Here is a 20,808-nt window from a genome sequence, read left to right as displayed (position 1 = left end):
CCAACCATAACTTAATCAACTTGTATTGTATATTATGTAATCTTGAGATACCATAGACACGTATACAATGTTTCGACCTATCATGTCGACACATCTATATATATTTTGGAACAACCATAGACACTCTATATGTGAATGTTGGAGTTAGCTATACAGGGTTGAGGTTGATTCCAAAATATATATAGTTTGAGTTGTGATCAATACTGAGATACGTATACACTGGGTCGTGGATTGATTCAAGATAATATTTATCAATTTATTTCTGTACATCTAACTGTGGACAACTAGTTGTAGGTTACTAACGAGGACAGCTGACTTAATAAACTTAAAACATCAAAATATATTAAAAGTGTTGTAAATATATTTTGAACATACTTTGATATATATGTATATATTGTTATAGGTTCGTGAATCAACCAGTGGCCAAGTCTTACTTCCCGACGAAGTAAAAATCTGTGAAAGTGAGTTATAGTCCCACTTTTAAAATCTAATATTTTTGGGATGAGAATACATGCAGGTTTTATAAATGATTTACAAAATAGACACAAGTACGTGAAACTACATTCTATGGGTGAATTATCGAAATCGAATATGCCCCTTTTTATTAAGTCTGGTAATCTAAGAATTAAGGAACAGACACCCTAATTGACGCGAATCCTAAAGATAGATCTATTGGGCCTAACAAACCCCATCCAAAGAACCGGATGCTTTAGTACTTCGAAATTTATATCATATCCGAAGGGTGTCCCAGAATGATGGGGATATTCTTATATATGCATCTTGTTAATGTCGGTTACCAGGTGTTCACCATATGAATGATTTTTATCTCTATGTATGGGATGTGTATTGAAATATGAAATCTTGTGGTCTATTATTATGATTTGATATATATAGGTTAAACCTATAACTCACCAACATTTTTGTTGACGTTTTAAGCATGTTTATTATCAGGTGATTATTAAGAGCTTCCGCTGTTGCATACTTAAATAAGGACGAGATTTGGAGTCCATGCTTATATGATATTGTGTAAAAACTGCATTCAAGAAACTTATTTTGTTGTAACATATTTGTATTGTAAAACATTATGTAATGGTCGTGTGTAAACAGGATATTTTAGATTATCATTATTTGATAATCTACGTAAAGCTTTTTAAAACCTTTATCTATGAAATAAAGGTTATGGTTTGTTTTAAAAATGAATGCAGTCTTTGAAAAACGTCTCATATAGAGGTCAAAACCTCGCAACGAAATCAATTAATATGGAACGTTTTTAATCAATAAGAACGGGACATTTCAGTTGGTATCCGAGCGTTGGTCTTAGAGAACCAGAAAATTTGCATTAGTGTGTCTTATCGAGTTTGTTAGGATGCATTAGTGAGTCTGGACTTCCACCGTGTTTTCTTTAAAAATGATTGCTTAACATTTTTGTTGGAAACTATATATTTTTAACATATGAATATTATGTGATATATTAATCTCTTAACGTGTTTGATATTATGTGATAGATGTCTACCTCTAGAACAAGTCCCATTGACTCACCTAATAATAATGAAGAGTCAAATGTAAATTGGAATGATTCGTGGACTGATTCACAAGTTTCCGAAGAGGAACCGGAAGAAGAGTCGGAACCGGAAGAAGAATCGGAACCGGAAGAAGAATCGGAACCGGTGGGGGAAATAATAAAACGGTTAAGTAAAAGAGAATCCTCAACCAACCGACCAAGGTTAATTATGGTCAATGGTGTTTCCGCCACAGAAGCAAAATATTGGGAGGATTACCAATTCTCCGATGAATCGAATTCCGACGAGAATTCCAATGATGTTATAGAAATTACCCCAACTGAATTTAAAAAGGCAAAAGAAAATAATAAGGGAAAGGGCATAAAAATAGAGAAATCTAATTCCAACCCCGATGAACTTTATATGTATCGTCAACCCCCGAAGTCCTTAAGTTGTAACAATGACCCGGGAACCTCTAAACCACCAGGTTTTTCTAAACCAATGTGGACAACGACGGCTCGTATTAGGGGAACATCATATATCCCTAGAAACTTGGCAAAACGAACCAAAACTGAAGAAGAAGAAACGAGCGAGTCGGAATAAGATAGTTGTATTCGTGTGGTGTAATATATGTAATATAGTGTTCTTATGCTTTATGATATATGTAAAAATTGCTTGTATTAATAAGTATTTTTTTTATGAATCTAACTCTTGTCTATTTTACAGTTTAAAAACACAAAATGGATAGACAACCCAATATTTTAAGAGACCTACCCGGAGACATGATTGATGAAATCTTGTCTAGAGTCGGCCAAAATTCCTCGGCACAACTATTTAAGGCGAGATCAGTTTGTAAGACATTCGAAGAACGTTCCAAGAATGTCTTGGTTTATAAGAGACTTTCATTTGAAAGATGGGGGATATCACATTGGGAAACCCATAAGTTACGATGTGTTTACTTTGACGCATATATTGCGGGGAACCCAAATGCTATTTTACGCAACGGGTTAAGAAATTATTTTGACTCAATATATCCGAATATTGGACTTCGTGATTTAGAAAAAGCGGCTAACATGCAACATAAAGAAGCATGTTATGCTTACGGATTAGTAATGTTCGCTTCTCACCAAAGTGAGAACAAGAACATCGGGCTACAACTATTAAACAAAACGTTTCCACAAGTGACGAAGTCGGTAATTGGGGTAAGAAATGAGGTTTTTAGATTATTACGGGACTGTTGGACATTACGTAACCCTCGTCCCTTTGACGACGTTACAACACGCTGTCTTATCAACGGCCATAACGGTTATGTTTCACAAGACCAAGGATGGGAAGTAGTCCTAGTAAAACCAGAATGCATGACTTGTTTCTGGACGTATGAATTACGTGTCTTTATTGCCTTTGCTGAACGACTTGTGTACTAGCTAGAATTATCTTCACAACTATCTTGTATCAAAGTTATTGTGTGCTATATTTCATGCTTTATGTAAAATAAGCGGTATTGTAAGTTTGTAAAATATTGTATAAAAGTTTGAACGCGAAATATTATTATAATCAGTTTTTCATATAGAATTGTAGTAGTTGAATTGTATATTAGCTACTAAGTATGAACTTAACGGGTAGGTACTACCCGAATTTAAACTTATAAAACGCTAATATGAAGAAAAAGCTTTTATAAATGAGTTCATATTATGCTACGAAATACTATTAACTACTCTTAATATTCTGTATGATTAACTTGTTCCATTTGACTATTTTGAAGGAAATGGCACCGATTACTCGACACACCGTGAATATGAATGAAGAGGAATTCCGTACTTTTCTAGCTTCAAACATAGCCGCAGTACAGGCTGCGCTACATACCAACAATAACCTTGGATCTAGCAGTACAGGAAATCGTGTAGGATGCACCTACAAAGAATTCACTGCCTGCAAACCTTTGGAATTTGATGGAACCGAATGACCGATCGGATTGAAACGGTGGACCGAGAAGGTCGAATTGGTGTTTGCCATAAGTAAGTGTACTGAAGAGGACAAAGTGAAGTACGCTACGCATACCTTCACAGGTTATGCGTTAACATGGTGGAATACCTATCTAGAACAAGTGGGACAAGACGATGCGTACGCACTACCGTGGTCAGCATTCAAGCACTTGATGACCGAGAAGTACCGTCCCAGAACCGAGGTCAATAAGCTCAAGACAGAACTTAGAGGGTTACGAACCCAAGGATTTGATATTACCACGTACGAAAGACGATTCACAGAATTGTGCCTATTGTGTCCGGGAGCATTCGAAGATGAGGAAGAGAAGATCGACGCATTTGTGAAAGGATTACCGGAAAGAATCCAAGAAGATATAAGTTCACACGAGCCCGCCTCTATACAACAGGCATGTAGAATGGCTCACAAACTAGTGAACCAGATTGAAGAAAGAATTAAAGAACAGACTGCTGAAGAGGCCAATGTGAAGCAAGTCAAAAGAAAGTGGGAGGAAAACGGTGATAAGAATCACCAATACAACAACAATAGCAATTACAACAATAATCGCAACAATTATCCCAACAATCGCAACATCAATCGCAACTACAACAAACGGCCCAACAACAACAACAACAACAACATCAACTACAACAATCATCCCAATAACAATAATAACCGCAACAACAACAACAATCAGAAGCAGCTATGCCAAAGGTGTGAAAAGTATCACTCGGGGTTCTGCACCAAATTTTGCAACAAGTGTAAAAGAAATGGTCATAGCGCGGCGAAGTGTGAGGTCTACGGACTAGGGGTTAATAGAACAAAAGGAACAAATGGTGTCGGAACGAGTAATGGCGGAGCAAGTAGTGTCGGAGCAAGTTATGCCAATGTAGTTTGTTATAAATGTGGAAAACCGGGCCACATTATTAGAAATTGCCCGAACCAGGAGAACACGAATGGACAAGGCCGCGGAAGAGTTTTCAATATTAATGCGGCAGAGGCACAGGAAGACCCGGAGCTTGTTACGGGTACGTTTCTTATTGACAATAAATCTGCTTACGTTTTATTTGATTCGGGTGCGGATAGAAGCTATATGAGTAGAGATTTTTGTGCTAAATTAAGTTGTCCATTGACGCCTTTGGATAGTAAATTTTTACTCGAATTAGCAAATGGTAAATTAATTTCAGCAGATAATATATGTCGGAATCGAGAAATTAAACTGGTTAGCGAAACATTTAAGATTGATTTGATACCAGTAGAGTTAGGGAGTTTTGATGTGATAATCGGTATGGACTGGTTGAAAGAAGTGAAAGCAGAGATCGTCTGTTACAAAAATGCAATTCGCATTATACGAGAAAAAGGAAAACCCTTAATGGTGTACGGAGAAAAGGGCAACACGAAGCTACATCTTATTAGTAATTTGAAGGCACAAAAACTAATAAGAAAAGGTTGCTATGCTGTTCTAGCACACGTCGAGAAAGTACAAACTGAAGAAAAGAGCATCAATGATGTTCCCATTGCAAAAGAATTTCCCGATGTATTTCCGAAAGAATTACCGGGATTACCCTCACATCGATCCGTTGAATTTCAAATAGATCTTGTACCAGGAGCTGCACCAATAGCTCGTGCTCCTTACAGACTCGCACCCAGCGAAATGAAAGAACTTCAAAGCCAATTACAAGAACTTTTAGAGCGTGGTTTCATTCGACCAAGCACATCACCGTGGGGAGCTCCTGTTTTGTTTGTCAAGAAGAAAGATGGTACATTCAGGTTGTGTATCGACTACCGAGAGTTGAACAAACTTACCATCAAGAACCGCTACCCACTACCGAGAATCGACGACTTATTTGATCAACTACAAGGCTCGTCTGTTTATTCAAAGATTGACTTACGTTCCGGGTATCATCAAATGCGGGTGAAAGAAGATGATATTCCAAAGACTGCTTTCAGAACACGTTACGGTCATTACGAGTTTATGGTCATGCCGTTTGGTTTAACTAATGCACCAGCTGTGTTCATGGACCTTATGAACCGAGTGTGTGGACCATACCTTGACAAGTTTGTCATTGTTTTCATTGATGACATACTTATTTACTCAAAGAATGACCAAGAACACGGTGAACATTTGAGAAAGGTGTTAGAAGTATTGAGGAAGGAAGAATTGTACGCTAAGTTTTCAAAGTGTGCATTTTGGTTGGAAGAAGTTCAATTCCTCGGTCACATAGTGAACAAAGAAGGTATTAAGGTGGATCCGGCAAAGATAGAAACTGTTGAAAAGTGGGAAACCCCGAAAACTCCGAAACACATACGCCAGTTTTTAGGACTAGCTGGTTACTACAGAAGGTTCATCCAAGACTTTTCCAGAATAGCAAAACCCTTGACTGCATTAACGCATAAAGGGAAGAAATTTGAATGGAATGATGAACAAGAGAAAGCGTTTCAGTTATTGAAGAAAAAGCTAACTACGGCACCTATATTGTCATTGCCTGAAGGGAATGATGATTTTGTGATTTATTGTGACGCATCAAAGCAAGGTCTCGGTTGTGTATTAATGCAACGAATGAAGGTGATTGCTTATGCGTCTAGACAATTGAAGATTCACGAACAAAATTATACGACGCATGATTTGGAATTAGGCGCAGTTGTTTTTGCATTAAAGACTTGGAGGCACTACTTATATGGGGTCAAAAGTATTATATATACCGACCACAAAAGTCTTCAACACATATTTAATCAGAAACAACTGAATATGAGGCAGCGTAGGTGGATTGAATTGTTGAATGATTACGACTTTGAGATTCGTTACCACCCGGGGAAGGCAAATGTGGTAGCCGATGCCTTGAGCAGGAAGGACAGAGAACCCATTCGAGTAAAATCTATGAATATAATGATTCATAATAACCTTACTACTCAAATAAAGGAGGCGCAACAAGGAGTTTTAAAAGAGGGAAATTTAAAGGATGAAATACCCAAAGGATTGGAGAAGCATCTTAATATTCGGGAAGACGGAACCCGGTATAGGGATGAAAGGATTTGGGTACCAAAATTTGGAGATATGAGAGAAATGGTACTTAGAGAAGCTCATAAAACCAGATACTCAATACATCCTGGAACGGGGAAGATGTACAAGGATCTCAGGAAATATTTTTGGTGGCCGGGTATGAAAGCCGATGTTGCTAAATACGTAGGAGAATGTTTGACGTGTTCTAAGGTCAAAGCTGAGCATCAGAAACCATCAGGTATACTTCAACAACCCGAAATCCCAGAATGGAAATGGGAAAACATTACCATGGATTTCATCACTAAATTGCCAAGGACTGCAAGTGGTTTTGATACTATTTGGGTAATAGTTGATCGTCTCACCAAATCAGCACACTTCCTGCCAATAAGAGAAGATGACAAGATGGAGAAATTAGCACGACTGTATTTGAAGGAAGTCGTATCCAGACATGGAATACCAATCTCTATTATCTCTGATAGGGATGGCAGATTTATTTCAAGATTCTGGCAGACATTACAGCAAGCATTAGGAACTCGTCTAGACATGAGTACTGCCTATCATCCACAAACTGATGGGCAGAGCGAAAGGACGATACAAATGCTTGAAGACATGCTACGAGCATGTGTTATTGATTTCGGAAACAGTTGGGATCGACATCTACCGTTAGCAGAATTTTCCTACAACAACAGCTACCATTCAAGCATTGAGATGGCGCCGTTTGAAGCACTTTATGGTAGAAAGTGCAGGTCTCCGATTTGTTGGAGTGAAGTGGGGGATAGACAGATTACGGGTCCAGAGATTATACAAGAAACTACCGAGAAGATCATCCAAATTCAACAACGGTTAAAAACTGCCCAAAGTCGACAAAAGAGCTACGCTGACATTAAAAGAAAAGATATAGAATTTGAAATTGGAGAGATGGTCATGCTTAAAGTTGCACCTTGGAAAGGCGTTGTTCGATTTGGTAAACGAGGGAAATTAAATCCAAGGTATATTGGACCATTCAAGATTATTGATCGTGTCGGACCAGTAGCTTACCGACTTGAGTTACCTCAACAACTCGTGGCTGTACATAACACTTTCCACGTCTCGAATTTGAAGAAATGTTTTGCTAAAGAAGATCTCACTATTCCGTTAGATGAAATCCAAATCAACGAAAAACTTCAATTCATCGAAGAACCCGTCGAAATAATGGATCGTGACGTTAAAAGACTTAAGCAAAACAAGATACCAATTGTTAAGGTTCGATGGAATGCTCGTAGAGGACCCGAGTTCACCTGGGAGCATGAAGATCAGATGAAGAAGAAATACCCGCATCTATTTCCAGAAGATTCGTCAACACCTTCAACAGCTTAAAATTTCGGGACGAAATTTATTTAACGGGTAGGTACTGTAGTGACCCGAACTTTTCCATGTTTATATATATTAATTGAGATTGATATTTACATGATTAAATGTTTCCAACATGTTAAGCAATCAAACTTTTTAAGACTTGATTAATTGAAATATGTTTCATATAGACAATTGACCACCCAAGTTGACCGGTGATTCACGAACGTTAAAACTTGTAAAAACTATACGATGACATATATATGGTTATATATATAGTTAACATGTTTTTATTATAAGTATGTATCTCATTAGGTATTTTAAGAATGAGTTATATACATAAAAATGAGACTATTAATTTAAGAAACTCGAAAACGATATATATAACGATTATCGTTATAACAACGTCTTACTAGGTACATATGAATCATATTAAGATATTGATACACTTGGTTAATTATGTTAAATTATAAGTAAATATATTATTAAGTGTATTAACAATGAAATACATATGTAAAAATAAGACTACTAACTTAATGATTTCGAAACGAGACATATATGTAACGATTATCGTTGTAACGACATTTAACTGTATATACATCATACTGAGATATATTATATATATCATAATATCATGATAATATAACAATTTAACATCTCATTTGTTATAATAAACAATGGGTTAACAACATTCAACAAGATCATTAACCTAAAGGTTTCAAAACAACATTTACATGTAACGACTAACGATGACTTAACGACTCAGTTAAAATGTATATACATGTAGTGTTTTAATATGTATTCATACACTTTTGAAAGACTTCAAGACACTTATCAAAATACTTCTACTTAACAAAAATGCTTACAATTACATCCTCGTTCAGTTTCATCAACAATTCTACTCGTATGCACCCGTATTCGTACTCGTACAATACACAGCTTTTAGATGTATGTACTATTGGTATATACACTCCAATGATCAGCTCTTAGCAGCCCATGTGAGTCACCTAACACATGTGGGAACCATCATTTGGCAACTAGCATGAAATATCTCATAAAATTACAAAAATATGAGTAATCATTCATGACTTATTTACATGAAAACAAAATTACATATCCTTTATATCTAATCCATACACCAACGACCAAAAACACCTACAAACACTTTCATTCTTCAATTTTCTTCATCTAATTGATCTCTCTCAAGTTCTATCTTCAAGTTCTAAGTGTTCTTCATATATTTTACAAGTTCTAGTTACATAAAATCAAGAATACTTTCAAGTTTGCTAGCTCACTTCCAATCTTGTAAGGTGATCATCCAACCTCAAGAAATCTTTGTTTCTTACAGTAGGTTATCATTCTAATACAAGGTAATAATCATATTCAAACTTTGGTTCAATTTCTATAACTATAACAATCTTATTTCAAGTGATGATCTTACTTGAACTTGTTTTCTTGTCATGATTCTGCTTCAAGAACTTCGAGCCATCCAAGGATCCGTTGAAGCTAGATCCATTTTTCTCTTTTCCAGTAGGTTTATCCAAGGAACTTAAGGTAGTAATGATGTTCATAACATCATTCAATTCATACATATAAAGCTATCTTATTCGAAGATTTAAACTCGTAATCACTAGAACATAGTTTAGTTAATTCTAAACTTGTTCGCAAACAAAAGTTAATCCTTCTAACTTGACTTTTAAAATTAACTACACACATGTTCTATATCTATATGATATGTTAACTTAATGATTTAAAACCTGGAAACACGAAAAACACCGTAAAATCGGATTTACGCCGTCGTAGTAACACCGCGGGCTGTTTTGGGTTAGTTAATTAAAAACTATGATAAACTTTGATTTTAAAGTTGTTATTATGAGAAAATTATTTTTATTATGAACATGAAACTATATCCAAAAATTATGGTTAAACTCAAAGTGAAAGTATGTTTTCTAAAATGGTCATCTAGACGTCGTTCTTTCGACTGAAATGACTACCTTTACAAAAACGACTTGTAACTTATTTTTCTGACTATAAACCTATACTTTTCTGTTTAGATTCATAAAATAGAGTTTCAATATGAAACCATAGCAATTTGATTCACTCAAAACGGATTTAAAATGAAGAAGTTATGGGTAAAACAAGATTGGATAATTTTTCTCATTTTAGCTACGTGAAAATTGGTAACAAATCTATTCCAACCATAACTTAATCAACTTTTATTGTATATTATGTAATATTGAGATACCATAGACACGTATACAATGTTTCGACCTATCATGTCGACACATCTATATATATTTCGGAATAACCATAGACACTCTATATGTGAATGTTGGAGTTAGCTATACAGGGTTGAGGTTGATTCCAAAATATATATAGTTTGAGTTGTGATCAATACTGAGATACGTATACACTGGGTCGTGGATTGATTCAAGATAATATTTATCAATTTATTTCTGTACATCTAACTGTGGACAACTAGTTGTAGGTTACTAACGAGGACAGCTGACTTAATAAACTTAAAACATCAAAATATATTAAAAGTGTTGTAAATATATTTTGAACATACTTTGATATATATGTATATATTGTTATAGGTTCGTGAATCAACCAGTGGCCAAGTCTTACTTCCCGACGAAGTAAAAATCTGTGAAAGTGAGTTATAGTCCCACTTTTAAAATCTAATATTTTTGGGATGAGAATACATGCAGGTTTTATAAATGATTTACAAAATAGACACAAGTACGTGAAACTACATTCTATGGGTGAATTATCGAAATCGAATATGCCCCTTTTTATTAAGTCTGGTAATCTAAGAATTAGGGAACAGACACCCTAATTGACGCGAATCCTAAAGATAGATCTATTGGGCCTAACAAACCCCATCCAAAGAACCGGATGCTTTAGTACTTCGAAATTTATATCATATCCGAAGGGTGTCCCGGAATGATGGGGATATTCTTATATATGCATCTTGTTAATGTCGGTTACCAGGTGTTCACCATATGAATGATATTTATCTCTATGTATGGGATGTGTATTGAAATATGAAATCTTGTGGTCTATTATTATGATTTGATATATATAGGTTAAACCTATAACTCACCAACATTTTTGTTGACGTTTTAAGCATGTTTATTCTCAGGTGATTATTAAGAGCTTCCGCTGTCGCATACTTAAATAAGGACGAGATTTGGAGTCCATGCTTATATGATATTGTGTAAAAACTGCATTCAAGAAACTTATTTTGTTGTAACATATTTGTATTGTAAAACATTATGTAATGGTCGTGTGTAAACAGAATATTTTAGATTATCATTATTTGATAATCTACGTAAAGCTTTTTAAAACCTTTATCTATGAAATAAAGGTTATGGTTTGTTTTAAAAATGAATGCAGTCTTTGAAAAACGTCTCATATAGAGGTCAAAACCTCGCAACGAAATCAATTAATATGGAACGTTTTTAATCAATAAGAACGGGACATTTCAGCAATAACCCATAATTTCCTTAGCTCTATCCCGCTCAAAAACCCATTTTGAAGGTGACACGCTTATAACCTCGTCGTAGTATTTTATGTATATATACTACTAATAATAATATTATAATAAGATTAATAATAATAATATTAATCTTAATAATAATAATAATAATAATAATAATAATAATAATAATAATAATAATAATAATAATATAACAAATAATAATACGGATGAATAAATTGGGAAAGAAACTAGAGACCAGATCGAGCTTTTATAGTATGTGGCCTGCTACAGTACCTCATGCGATCGCATGAGTTTTCAGTGTTTTTGCCATGCGATCGCATGGCCGCCTTTTCCCTTTTTGTTTGCTAGTTCGTCGACATCAAATAGTGTTTGCTGTAGCAAAATAGTCTTTTACTGTAGCAAATAGTGTTCAATGTAGCAAATAGTGTTTCACTGTAGCACTGTAGCAAAATACGGTTTCACTGTAGTAAATAGTGTTTTACTGTAGCAAAGTCATTTTTACTATAGCAAATAGTGTTTTACTGTAGGAAAGTCGTTTTTACTTGTACATATATATATATACATACATATAATTGTTCATGAATCGTCGAGAGTAGTCAAAGGTAATTGTATATATGAAACAGTTCTAAAATTTTGAGATTCAACTTCATAGACTTTGCTTGTCGTGTCGAAAACGTTAAATCATTTAAAGATAAAGTTTAAATTTGGTCAAAAATTTCCGGGTTGTCACAATCATCATCATCATCATTCGTAAAAGATAAAGTTAGTTTTCAACAAGAATAGAGATCGAAACAAATGGCTGACTTCGATCAGCTGTTACGACCTCTATACAAACTGAAAAGACGCGTGGTCAGTGGCCCAGGCTCCGTATGTGAGTCTTCTTACCGCTATCCAATTTTCAGATCCTAACTCGATGTTGTTTGACCGTGGCGACGGTTCAAGCGCGAGTAGGTCAGAATTTTTCAGCACGTCGTTACAAAGGCATAGTGATTTTCGGAAGGCTATAAATCCTAAACCGTATATCGGATTTAGGCGAATCTTAAACAAAAAGTAATCTACTCAAACCGAGCTATCTGAAAATCAACTTTCAAGAAGTCCTAGGAGTCTGATAAGACCCTGAAAAACAGAAAACAAGTGCTCCGGTGGGTTTCTTGGTGCTTGATGCTTATCACGGTTCTCATCCTTGATGCGTATAAGCCTCAAGTGTACAACTCTTAGATGTTTTAGCATCACTTTGACCAAGTTTTAACCATCAACGCATAACTAAAAGTAAAAGCTAACTTTCTATAAGTTTTGAACATCAAAGTTGTCTCTTTATTGTGTAAACACAATAAAGCTTCAACATTTGTCCTTTTAACACAAGTTTATGCATCTTCATCATATGAGATGATGAAGACTTGATTTTTATCACCATAAAAATCATAAAAAGGTTCCAAGTAAGTGAGATCTACAATAATAACTTAGATCTCAAGTGTTAAGAAACCCTAAGCTAGAAAGCTTGGATTTTTTACAAGATTAAGGAGACCATAAGCTAGAAAGCTAAGATCTAGTAAAAGTAATAAGATCATAAACTTAAAAAGCTTAGATCTAAACAAAATAATGAAATTCTAATCTAGAAAGCTTGGATCTTTAATGTTCATGAAGATCCTTAAAGCAAAAAGCTAGATCTACAAGTTACATGAAGATCATAAACACAAGTTTTGATCTTTTAACAAAATAAAGTGATCCTAAGCTTCAAAACTTAGATCTAACAAAGTAATGAAGATTCAAAGCTAAAAAGCTTGAATCTTTCATGTTCTTGAAGGATTCAAGCCAAAGTTTGAATCTACAAGATATAACAAGATCAAAAAGCTAAAAAGCTTGATCCTTTGATGATGATGATGATGTCGAAATTAAATAAGGAAAAGAAGAAGAAATAAAATTCAAGAACTTACAATTTTAGTGTGAGAAAGACTAGAGGGAGAATTAGAGAGCAAGTGCGTGTAAAATGAGAATGAAATCAAGTGTGAAATGAAGAATGAGGCTTGATATTTATAGTGGTGGAGGTGGTGGTGGGTGTCTCCAAACCGTAGGCATCATGGGGGACAAGGGGGGATAACTTTTTGCTTTTTGCGTGGTGGTGGTCTAATAGTGGTGCTTGTTGTTGGGATCCCATGCAACAAGTGTAGTAATGGTTAACAAAAATGCTAGTATGTTGCCTCATCTTAATGAGTTTTTGTCCTACATCTTAATGGATCATAAATCCATTAAAGTTGGGCTAATTCAATGGTCCATTAACTAGAGTAGGGTGGGCCTAAGTCCATTAAGGTAAAAAGTCCAACAAGACTAACTAGTGTGCATTAGTAAATTACTAAGCGTAATTAAGCAACCAATAAGGCAAGTAATTGTCATTAGAAAATAACAATTAGTTTTACGTAGTCATAATATTCCAATTACGACAAAAGTTTAACGTGTACAAAGTACATAGCTCGTTCTAAACGTCAAGTGACACTAACGGTCATAAAATCATTCGAGGATCAAGTTAAGTGATTAAGCACTTAATAGCACGTTTTAAGGTATTAACGAAAGTAATTAACATGAGTAGTGATCCCAGAATATAATCTAACACAGTACGCACAAATACGCATTTTCGTGAAAGTATAAAACATAATTATAAGTCGAAAAAGTCGGGTCGTTACACGCGACTCATCGGCGGGTATAATTTTTTACTCGTACCCGTTCTCGCGAGTAAGATTTGATTATTTTACCCGCCCATCGCGGATCGGATACCCGCGGGTCACGGGTTTTTTCTCGCCCATTGTCATCCCTATTCATAGGTTTTGACTCATCTTCCGGCCGGCTGCCTTTAGAAATTTTTAAAATTAAAATACAAATATTATATGAAGGTTGTACAATATGCTTCAAAGTTTGTACATGTATTTATGAGGTGTTCTTTAAAGGATTATACAATTTGTTTAAATATTGTACATATGGTCATGAGAGTGTTTTGTCATAAGATTGTACATAATGTTTCAAATATTGTATAGACTTAATTAAGCCCTTGATCCCTAAAGTTTTATCTTTTTTTTCATCCTTGTCCCTAAAGTATTTTTGTTTCATCATAATCCTTAAAGTTATGATATGGTTTCATTTAGGTCCCATTTAACATATTGAGTTAACGGCAGTTAACTATGGGGACCTAAATGAAACCATATCATTACTTTAAGGGTTAGGATGAAACAAAAATACTTTAAGGACAAGGATGAAACAAAAATACTTTAGGGACCAAGGGCGTAATTAAGTCAAGCGAGAACAATATTTTAGGGAAATAAATAACAATTACTCCATACTTACTTATATACGAGGATGTCAACCGTAAAGGTGCATGATTGGTATTTGGTCTGTTGCGGGTGGTTGGCTCTTTGCTTGCACAACAACTCCCACCTGACATGCCTTTTGAGTTCTTATTGTAAATGTCTTTCGGCTCTATTATTTGAGGCAATAGCAATCGTCGATGTATTGGCAATTTGACTGTCACTTAAAGCCTAGATTGAATCCTAGACAGACTTAAAAACTCATGAAAATTTTATTCTACCATTTCCATGGTCTCTTGTTATTTTTTAATCTTATTTTATTTATTTATTTATATTTATTTTGTTTTATTTTATTATTTTTTGGCCGGAGGTCCTCACGGAAGTAATCTCTCTACCCTGAAGTATTGCTTCAGTGAGGACCTACGGTCAAACAATAATAAAATAAAAAAATATAAATATAAATAAAAAAAATAAAAATAAAAATAAAAACAAGACGCCATGGAAAATGGTAGAATCAAATATCCATGAGTTTTAAGCATGCATGAGATTCAATCTAGGCCCTAAGCGGCAATCAAGTCGCCAATAAATTGACGCTTTTTGTTGCCTTAAATGATAGAGTCGAAAGACATTGACAAAAAGGACTCAAAAGGCATATCAGGTGGGAGTTGTTGCACAAGCAAAGAGCCAACCACCTATAACAGACCGAATACCACTCATGCACATTTACGATTGACATCCCCGTATATAAGTAAGTACGGAGTAATTTTTATTTATTTCCCTAAAGTGTCGTTCCCGCTTGACTTAATTACGTCGTTGGTCTTTAAAGTTTTACCTTTTTATTTCATCATTGTCTCTAAAGTATTTTTGCTTCATCCTTGTCCCTAAAGTATTTTTGTATAATCCTTGTCCCTAAAATATTTTTGTTTCATCCTAACCCTTAAAGTAATGATATGGTTTCATTTAGGTCCCCATGGTTAACTGCCGTTAACTCAATCCGTAAACTGGGGACCTAAATGAAACCATATCATAACTTTAAGGGTTAGGATGAAACAAAAATACTTTAGGGGCAAAGATGAAAAAGAGATAAAACCTTAGGGACCAAGGAAGTAATTAAGTCTATTGTATATACGGTCATGGAAGTGTTTTAACATAAGTTTGTACATAATGCTTCAAATCTTGCATAGATGGTAATGTGGTGTTTTACCATAAGGTTGTATATAATGTTTCTCTTATTATACATCTGTTTAATTTTTTTTTTTTTTTTTTTAAGATTTTTTTTTATCAAATATAATTAATTTTTAATGACATCATCAACTATGTATTAGATTTTTTTATTTTTTATTTTTTAAAGCTTGGAAATTACTTATTTATTAAATCATCATTTTAGAGATTTAATAGAACTTATAAATTATGGCATATTTGTCAATTAAAGTTAAATGGTCTAATGTACGAGCTCATAATTAATTCATTAGTATTTAATATTAATGCTTTCGATACAAATGTTATAAAGAATTTTTTTCATTTGTAATTGTATTAAACATTTGATAAGTAGCAATACTAATTTTATTGAATATTAATTTATATAACTATCGTACAATACACGTATTCATTTCATAAAACTAATAATAAATAAAATTAGTAATTAGTAATAATATAAATATAAAAATAAAATAAAATATTCCGTAACAGTCTTCCAAAAGCTTAAGAAACCCCCAAGTCGCTTATATAGTTTTCGTAACTGCATTACTGAAGCCCTAACAATGGCGTCTAAATTCAGCATCACAATTCCACCGGAGATCATCATGGAGATCCTACATCGTCTTCCGGCCAAATCTGTGTTGGAGATATGGAGAACTTTAAACAATTAGAGGGAAGATTCCAGGAAAACCACATGTAGCTTCAACGAAGTTGTTAGGAAACTTACATGTAGCTTCCACGAAGTTGTGAGGAAATTCACATGTAGCTTCCACGAAGCTGTCAGGAAACTCATATGTAGCCTCCATGAAGCTGTCAGGAAACTCACATGAAGCTTCAAGGAATTGTTTTTAGCTTACTCCTTAAATCATTCTATAAATAGACCCTCTTGTAACTCATTGTAAACACACCACAAATATTCAGTAAATACATTCTCTAGTTGGTCCGTGGACTAAAGCAATCACAACGATTGCATATAACCACATTATCTCTTGTGTCGATTTACATTTCTTGCATTTATAATTTTTCGTTCATTAAGTGGGTTAGTAATCTTGTAGAATTACTATCGGTTAGTGATCTTGTTGAATCACTTGCGTTGTTTTGGGTCCTAATATCCTTACAATCTGTTGGTCGTTTCAGGTGCGTTTCTAAAGATTGGCTATCTCTACTTTCATCGCCACAATTCATCAAAAACCATCAAAATACACTCAACAGAAATCAACTTATTTTCCTCCCCAAATACGACGAAAATCGTTCAAACTACGGTTTTTTCTGTACTGTGACTGAAATAGCAAGAAAGCATCGCTTCCGTAAAGGCTTCGCTGATTATTTTGCTTTCAATGGCTCCTGCAATGGCCTTGTTTTACTCTCTGCGTTTGACAGTATGGATTTTCAATCGCTCGTTGTAATTAATCCTACTATAAAACATTGCGTATGTTTACCTGACTCCAAAATTGGTGTGGTAGAAAATATAAGAATCAACAATATCGCTTATGGATTTGGTTATGATTCATTAACTGATGATTATAAGGTTGTTACTATTTCTTTCTATGATGAGTCTCCTGATAATATTCCTGTGCATATTTATAGTCTTAAGACTAATACATGGAAGTGGGCGGTTGATTCTCCTTATGATCATTCATATATAAAGTATTTACCAGGCGTGTTTGTTAACGGGTTTCTTCATTGGATTGTTAAAAAGCGTTGTGATGATTTACCAGTAATTGTTGCTTTTAGTTTAGCCGATGAGAAATTTAGTGAAGTGGCATCACCTAATTTGCGTAATGATCATGTTAATATCATTTCTAAGGATAATTCAAAACTTGTTGATCTTGGTGGAAAGCTTGGTATATTTTTAAAAGCTGAAGGTGCAATTTATTTGATGAACGAATATGGGGTAAAGGAATCATGGAGTAAGACAATACTCCATAAATTTAATGAACATCCGATGGTTGATCCAATGATTTTTTCTGACAATGGTAAAGTTGTACTCATTAGCAATGATCGAATGTTGCTATATGACATTGATAAAAGAAGTTTCTGTATGTGTGTTGATATTAATCCTAATCTGAAGGCCTTGAAGGTTAGAGGATCTTTTGTGGAAAGCCTTGTTTCACCACAATTCTGCTCAACAAATATAAAATCAAAAAGTTAAAGTCAAAGTACGTAGAAATTCACGCATTCATGTTTTTTACTCCGTATAAAATAGTTGCAGTTTTTAAAAATCTCCAGTCTGGGGCTAGGCGGGGGCTAGTCGTGGGCTATTCAGGGGTAGTCGGTGGCCAGGCAAGGGCTATTGCTAGTCAGGGAACTTTGACTTTGACTGTGTTTGACGGACTTTCACTAAATGAAATTGAATAAACCCGACTTTGAATTATTGAATCCGAGTTTGACCTACTGACATTTCTTTCCCTACTATTTCCTTTTTGCTTCATAAATACTACGGAGTATGTTTTTAATTATGGTTGGGAATATATGCAAATTATATAGTTAATATGTTGCAAACTTACTTCGTGTCTACTAATATGTCTTTTGTCTACGGCTTCGGGTATTAAACAACCTCAATTTTTCATACAAATCGCTAGCATAACCAATCTGGTTTGTGTGTGTATTCAGTCAGCAAAGATGTTGACCATCACAAAGCCCATGATGTGTGAGCCAGAGTTTGTCTTAACACACAATACTAGTTACTATCCAAAATTATGTGCCTTTCAAGGCTCTTATGGAGAGCTAGATTTTCTTGTATGGAATTTACATGTCAAACGTAATCCATCCCGTGTTTATATGGTGTTAAAGATTATTTGTTCAAACTTATGGCAATCCTCTAGAAAATGTTGTATACAATATATTTAAAATCAAATACCGAGCACACATATATATGAAAATAATGACTTTTAGTTGCAATCCTTTTGCAGGATGAGTAGCTTCTGAAAGGGCATTCATAGAATAAAGAGTGTTAGAAATGTTGTAAATTGTTCAGATGTAGTGACTTGTTTAGATTTAGATGTGATTATTACTAGTAAGCAATATTGTTGAAGGATTATAGATGAGGGGTTATTTTTGAATAATACAAATATGGAGACTTCTCTGTTTTAGAAAGAACCGATATTTTATTGATTGTATTTTTATTTGTGGAGTTGTTATACATCCATGTTGGCATCCTATCATCTATTTATATACCTTCTATGTCGGTTTAGGACTTCTAGTCCTTTCTGATTTTTTCACTTGTTTAATATCTATTCTTTTCTAGAATATATCTTATTAAATATCTGCTAAGCACTATCTAGAAAAATATTAGTATTTTAACACTCCTCCTTAATATTTTTCGAAGTTACCCCGAGCCTGTTGCGTAGAAACTCGAACTTTGATCTTGGTAGTGCTTTAGTGAAAATATCTGCAATCTGTTCTTCGGTCTTGCAGTATTTTAATTCAATATCTTTCTTAGCGGAGACTTCTCGTAGAACGTAATATTTAATGTCAATATGTTTTGTTCTACCATGGAACACCGGATTCTTTGCCATTGCAATTGCAGACTTGTTGTCGCAATATATCTTTGTAGCTTCGTCTTGTTTTTCTCCCATATCTTTGAGTATTCTTCTTAGCCATATAGCTTGATTAGCTGAGTTTGCGACTGCGACGTACTCTGCTTCAGCTGACGATTGTGCTACTGTTTCTTGTTTCTTTGATGCCCAAGAAAAGACACCAGATCCAAGTGTGAATGTGTATCCTGAAGTACTTTTCATGTCATCCACTGATCCGGCCCAATCACTGTCTGTGTATCCATGAAGCTTCGAATCTATAGTGGGCTTGTACCATATTCCATAATCCATGGTACCTTGCAAGTATCTTAGTATTCTTTTAGAAGCTCCGTAATGTATTTGAGTAGGGTTTTGCATGTACCTTGATAGTAGACTCGTTGCATACATGATGTCTGGTCTTGTTGCTGTTAAATAAAGTAGGCTTCCAATGAGACTTCTGAATCTTGAAGCGTCTGCTTTCTCCGATCCATCTTCTTTTCTCATCTTCTCATTGACAACAAGTGGTGTGGCGACGGTTTTACAACCATATAGTTTAAATTTTTTCGGGAGATTTTCCGTATATTTCTTTTGGCATATGAAGATGCCTTCATTTTCTTGACTAATTTCTATGCCAAGAAAATAGCGCATCAAACCAAGGTCGCTCATCTCGAACATTTTCATCATGTCTTCTTTGAACTCTCGTATCATTCTCTCATTGTTTCCCGTATATATAAGATCATCGACATACAAGGAAATAATGAGAGTGTCAGAGTTACCTTGGGTTTTGATGGTAGAGTGTGGGCTCACTTTGACTCCTCCTGAATCCTGAAGTTGTGAAGTAGCTGTCAATGCGGCTATACCAAGAACGTGGTGCTTGTTTAAGTCCATATAAGGCTTTCTTTAGCTTCAGGACTTGATCTTCTTTCCCTTTTTGAATGAACCCTTGTGGTTGTTCTACGTAAATTTCTTCTTCTAGAAATCCATTTAAAAAGGCTGATTTCACGTCTAGTTGATGAATCTTCCACCTTCGTTGAGCTGCTAGTGCCACAAGTGCTCTTATAGTATCCAATCGTGCTACAGGTGCGAAAGTTTCGGTGTAGTCTACTCCAGGCTGTTGTGAGTAGCCTTTAGCTACTAGCCTTACTTTGTGTTTTTGTATAGATCCATCAGGGTTGAGCTTTGTTTTGTAAACCCACTTAACTCCAATGATTTCTTTATTTTCCGGAGGATTAACTAACTCCCATGTGTTGTTTTTCTCGATCATTCTTATTTCTTCGTTCATAGCGGCCACCCACTTTTCATCTTTGGCTGCAACTTCATAGCTTTCAAGTTCTAGAGTTGTGAAGTTGCAAGTCTTGTATATTTCTGCTAACGCTTTGACTCTTCCAAGTGATGACTCTGGACTTGACTCGTCTTGCGCCAAAGGTAATCTTGTCGACGGAGAAGTTGGTGTAGTAGGACTTGTTTCTCCGGTACTTTCTTGTTGTTC

General features: G+C 34.9%; 1 protein-coding gene across 1 annotated transcript; it reads left to right on the top strand.

The window, feature by feature from the left end:
• The first annotated feature begins 16,367 nt into the window (after nt 1-16,367).
• Nucleotides 16,368-18,162, top strand: LOC139860270 (F-box/kelch-repeat protein At3g06240-like). Its single transcript, XM_071849038.1, has 3 exons — nt 16,368-16,444; nt 16,942-17,884; nt 18,034-18,162. The coding sequence occupies exons 1-3, from the start codon at nt 16,368-16,370 to the stop codon at nt 18,160-18,162; spliced, it is 1,149 nt and encodes a 382-aa protein (XP_071705139.1).
• The last annotated feature ends 2,646 nt before the right edge of the window (nt 18,163-20,808 follow it).

This window comes from Rutidosis leptorrhynchoides, chromosome 7, assembly GCF_046630445.1.
Source record: "Rutidosis leptorrhynchoides isolate AG116_Rl617_1_P2 chromosome 7, CSIRO_AGI_Rlap_v1, whole genome shotgun sequence".
In the NCBI taxonomy this organism is placed as follows: Eukaryota; Viridiplantae; Streptophyta; class Magnoliopsida; order Asterales; family Asteraceae; genus Rutidosis; species Rutidosis leptorrhynchoides.
Note: the sequence above shows the minus strand (reverse complement) of the source record. Positions and strands in the feature narration are given on the sequence as shown.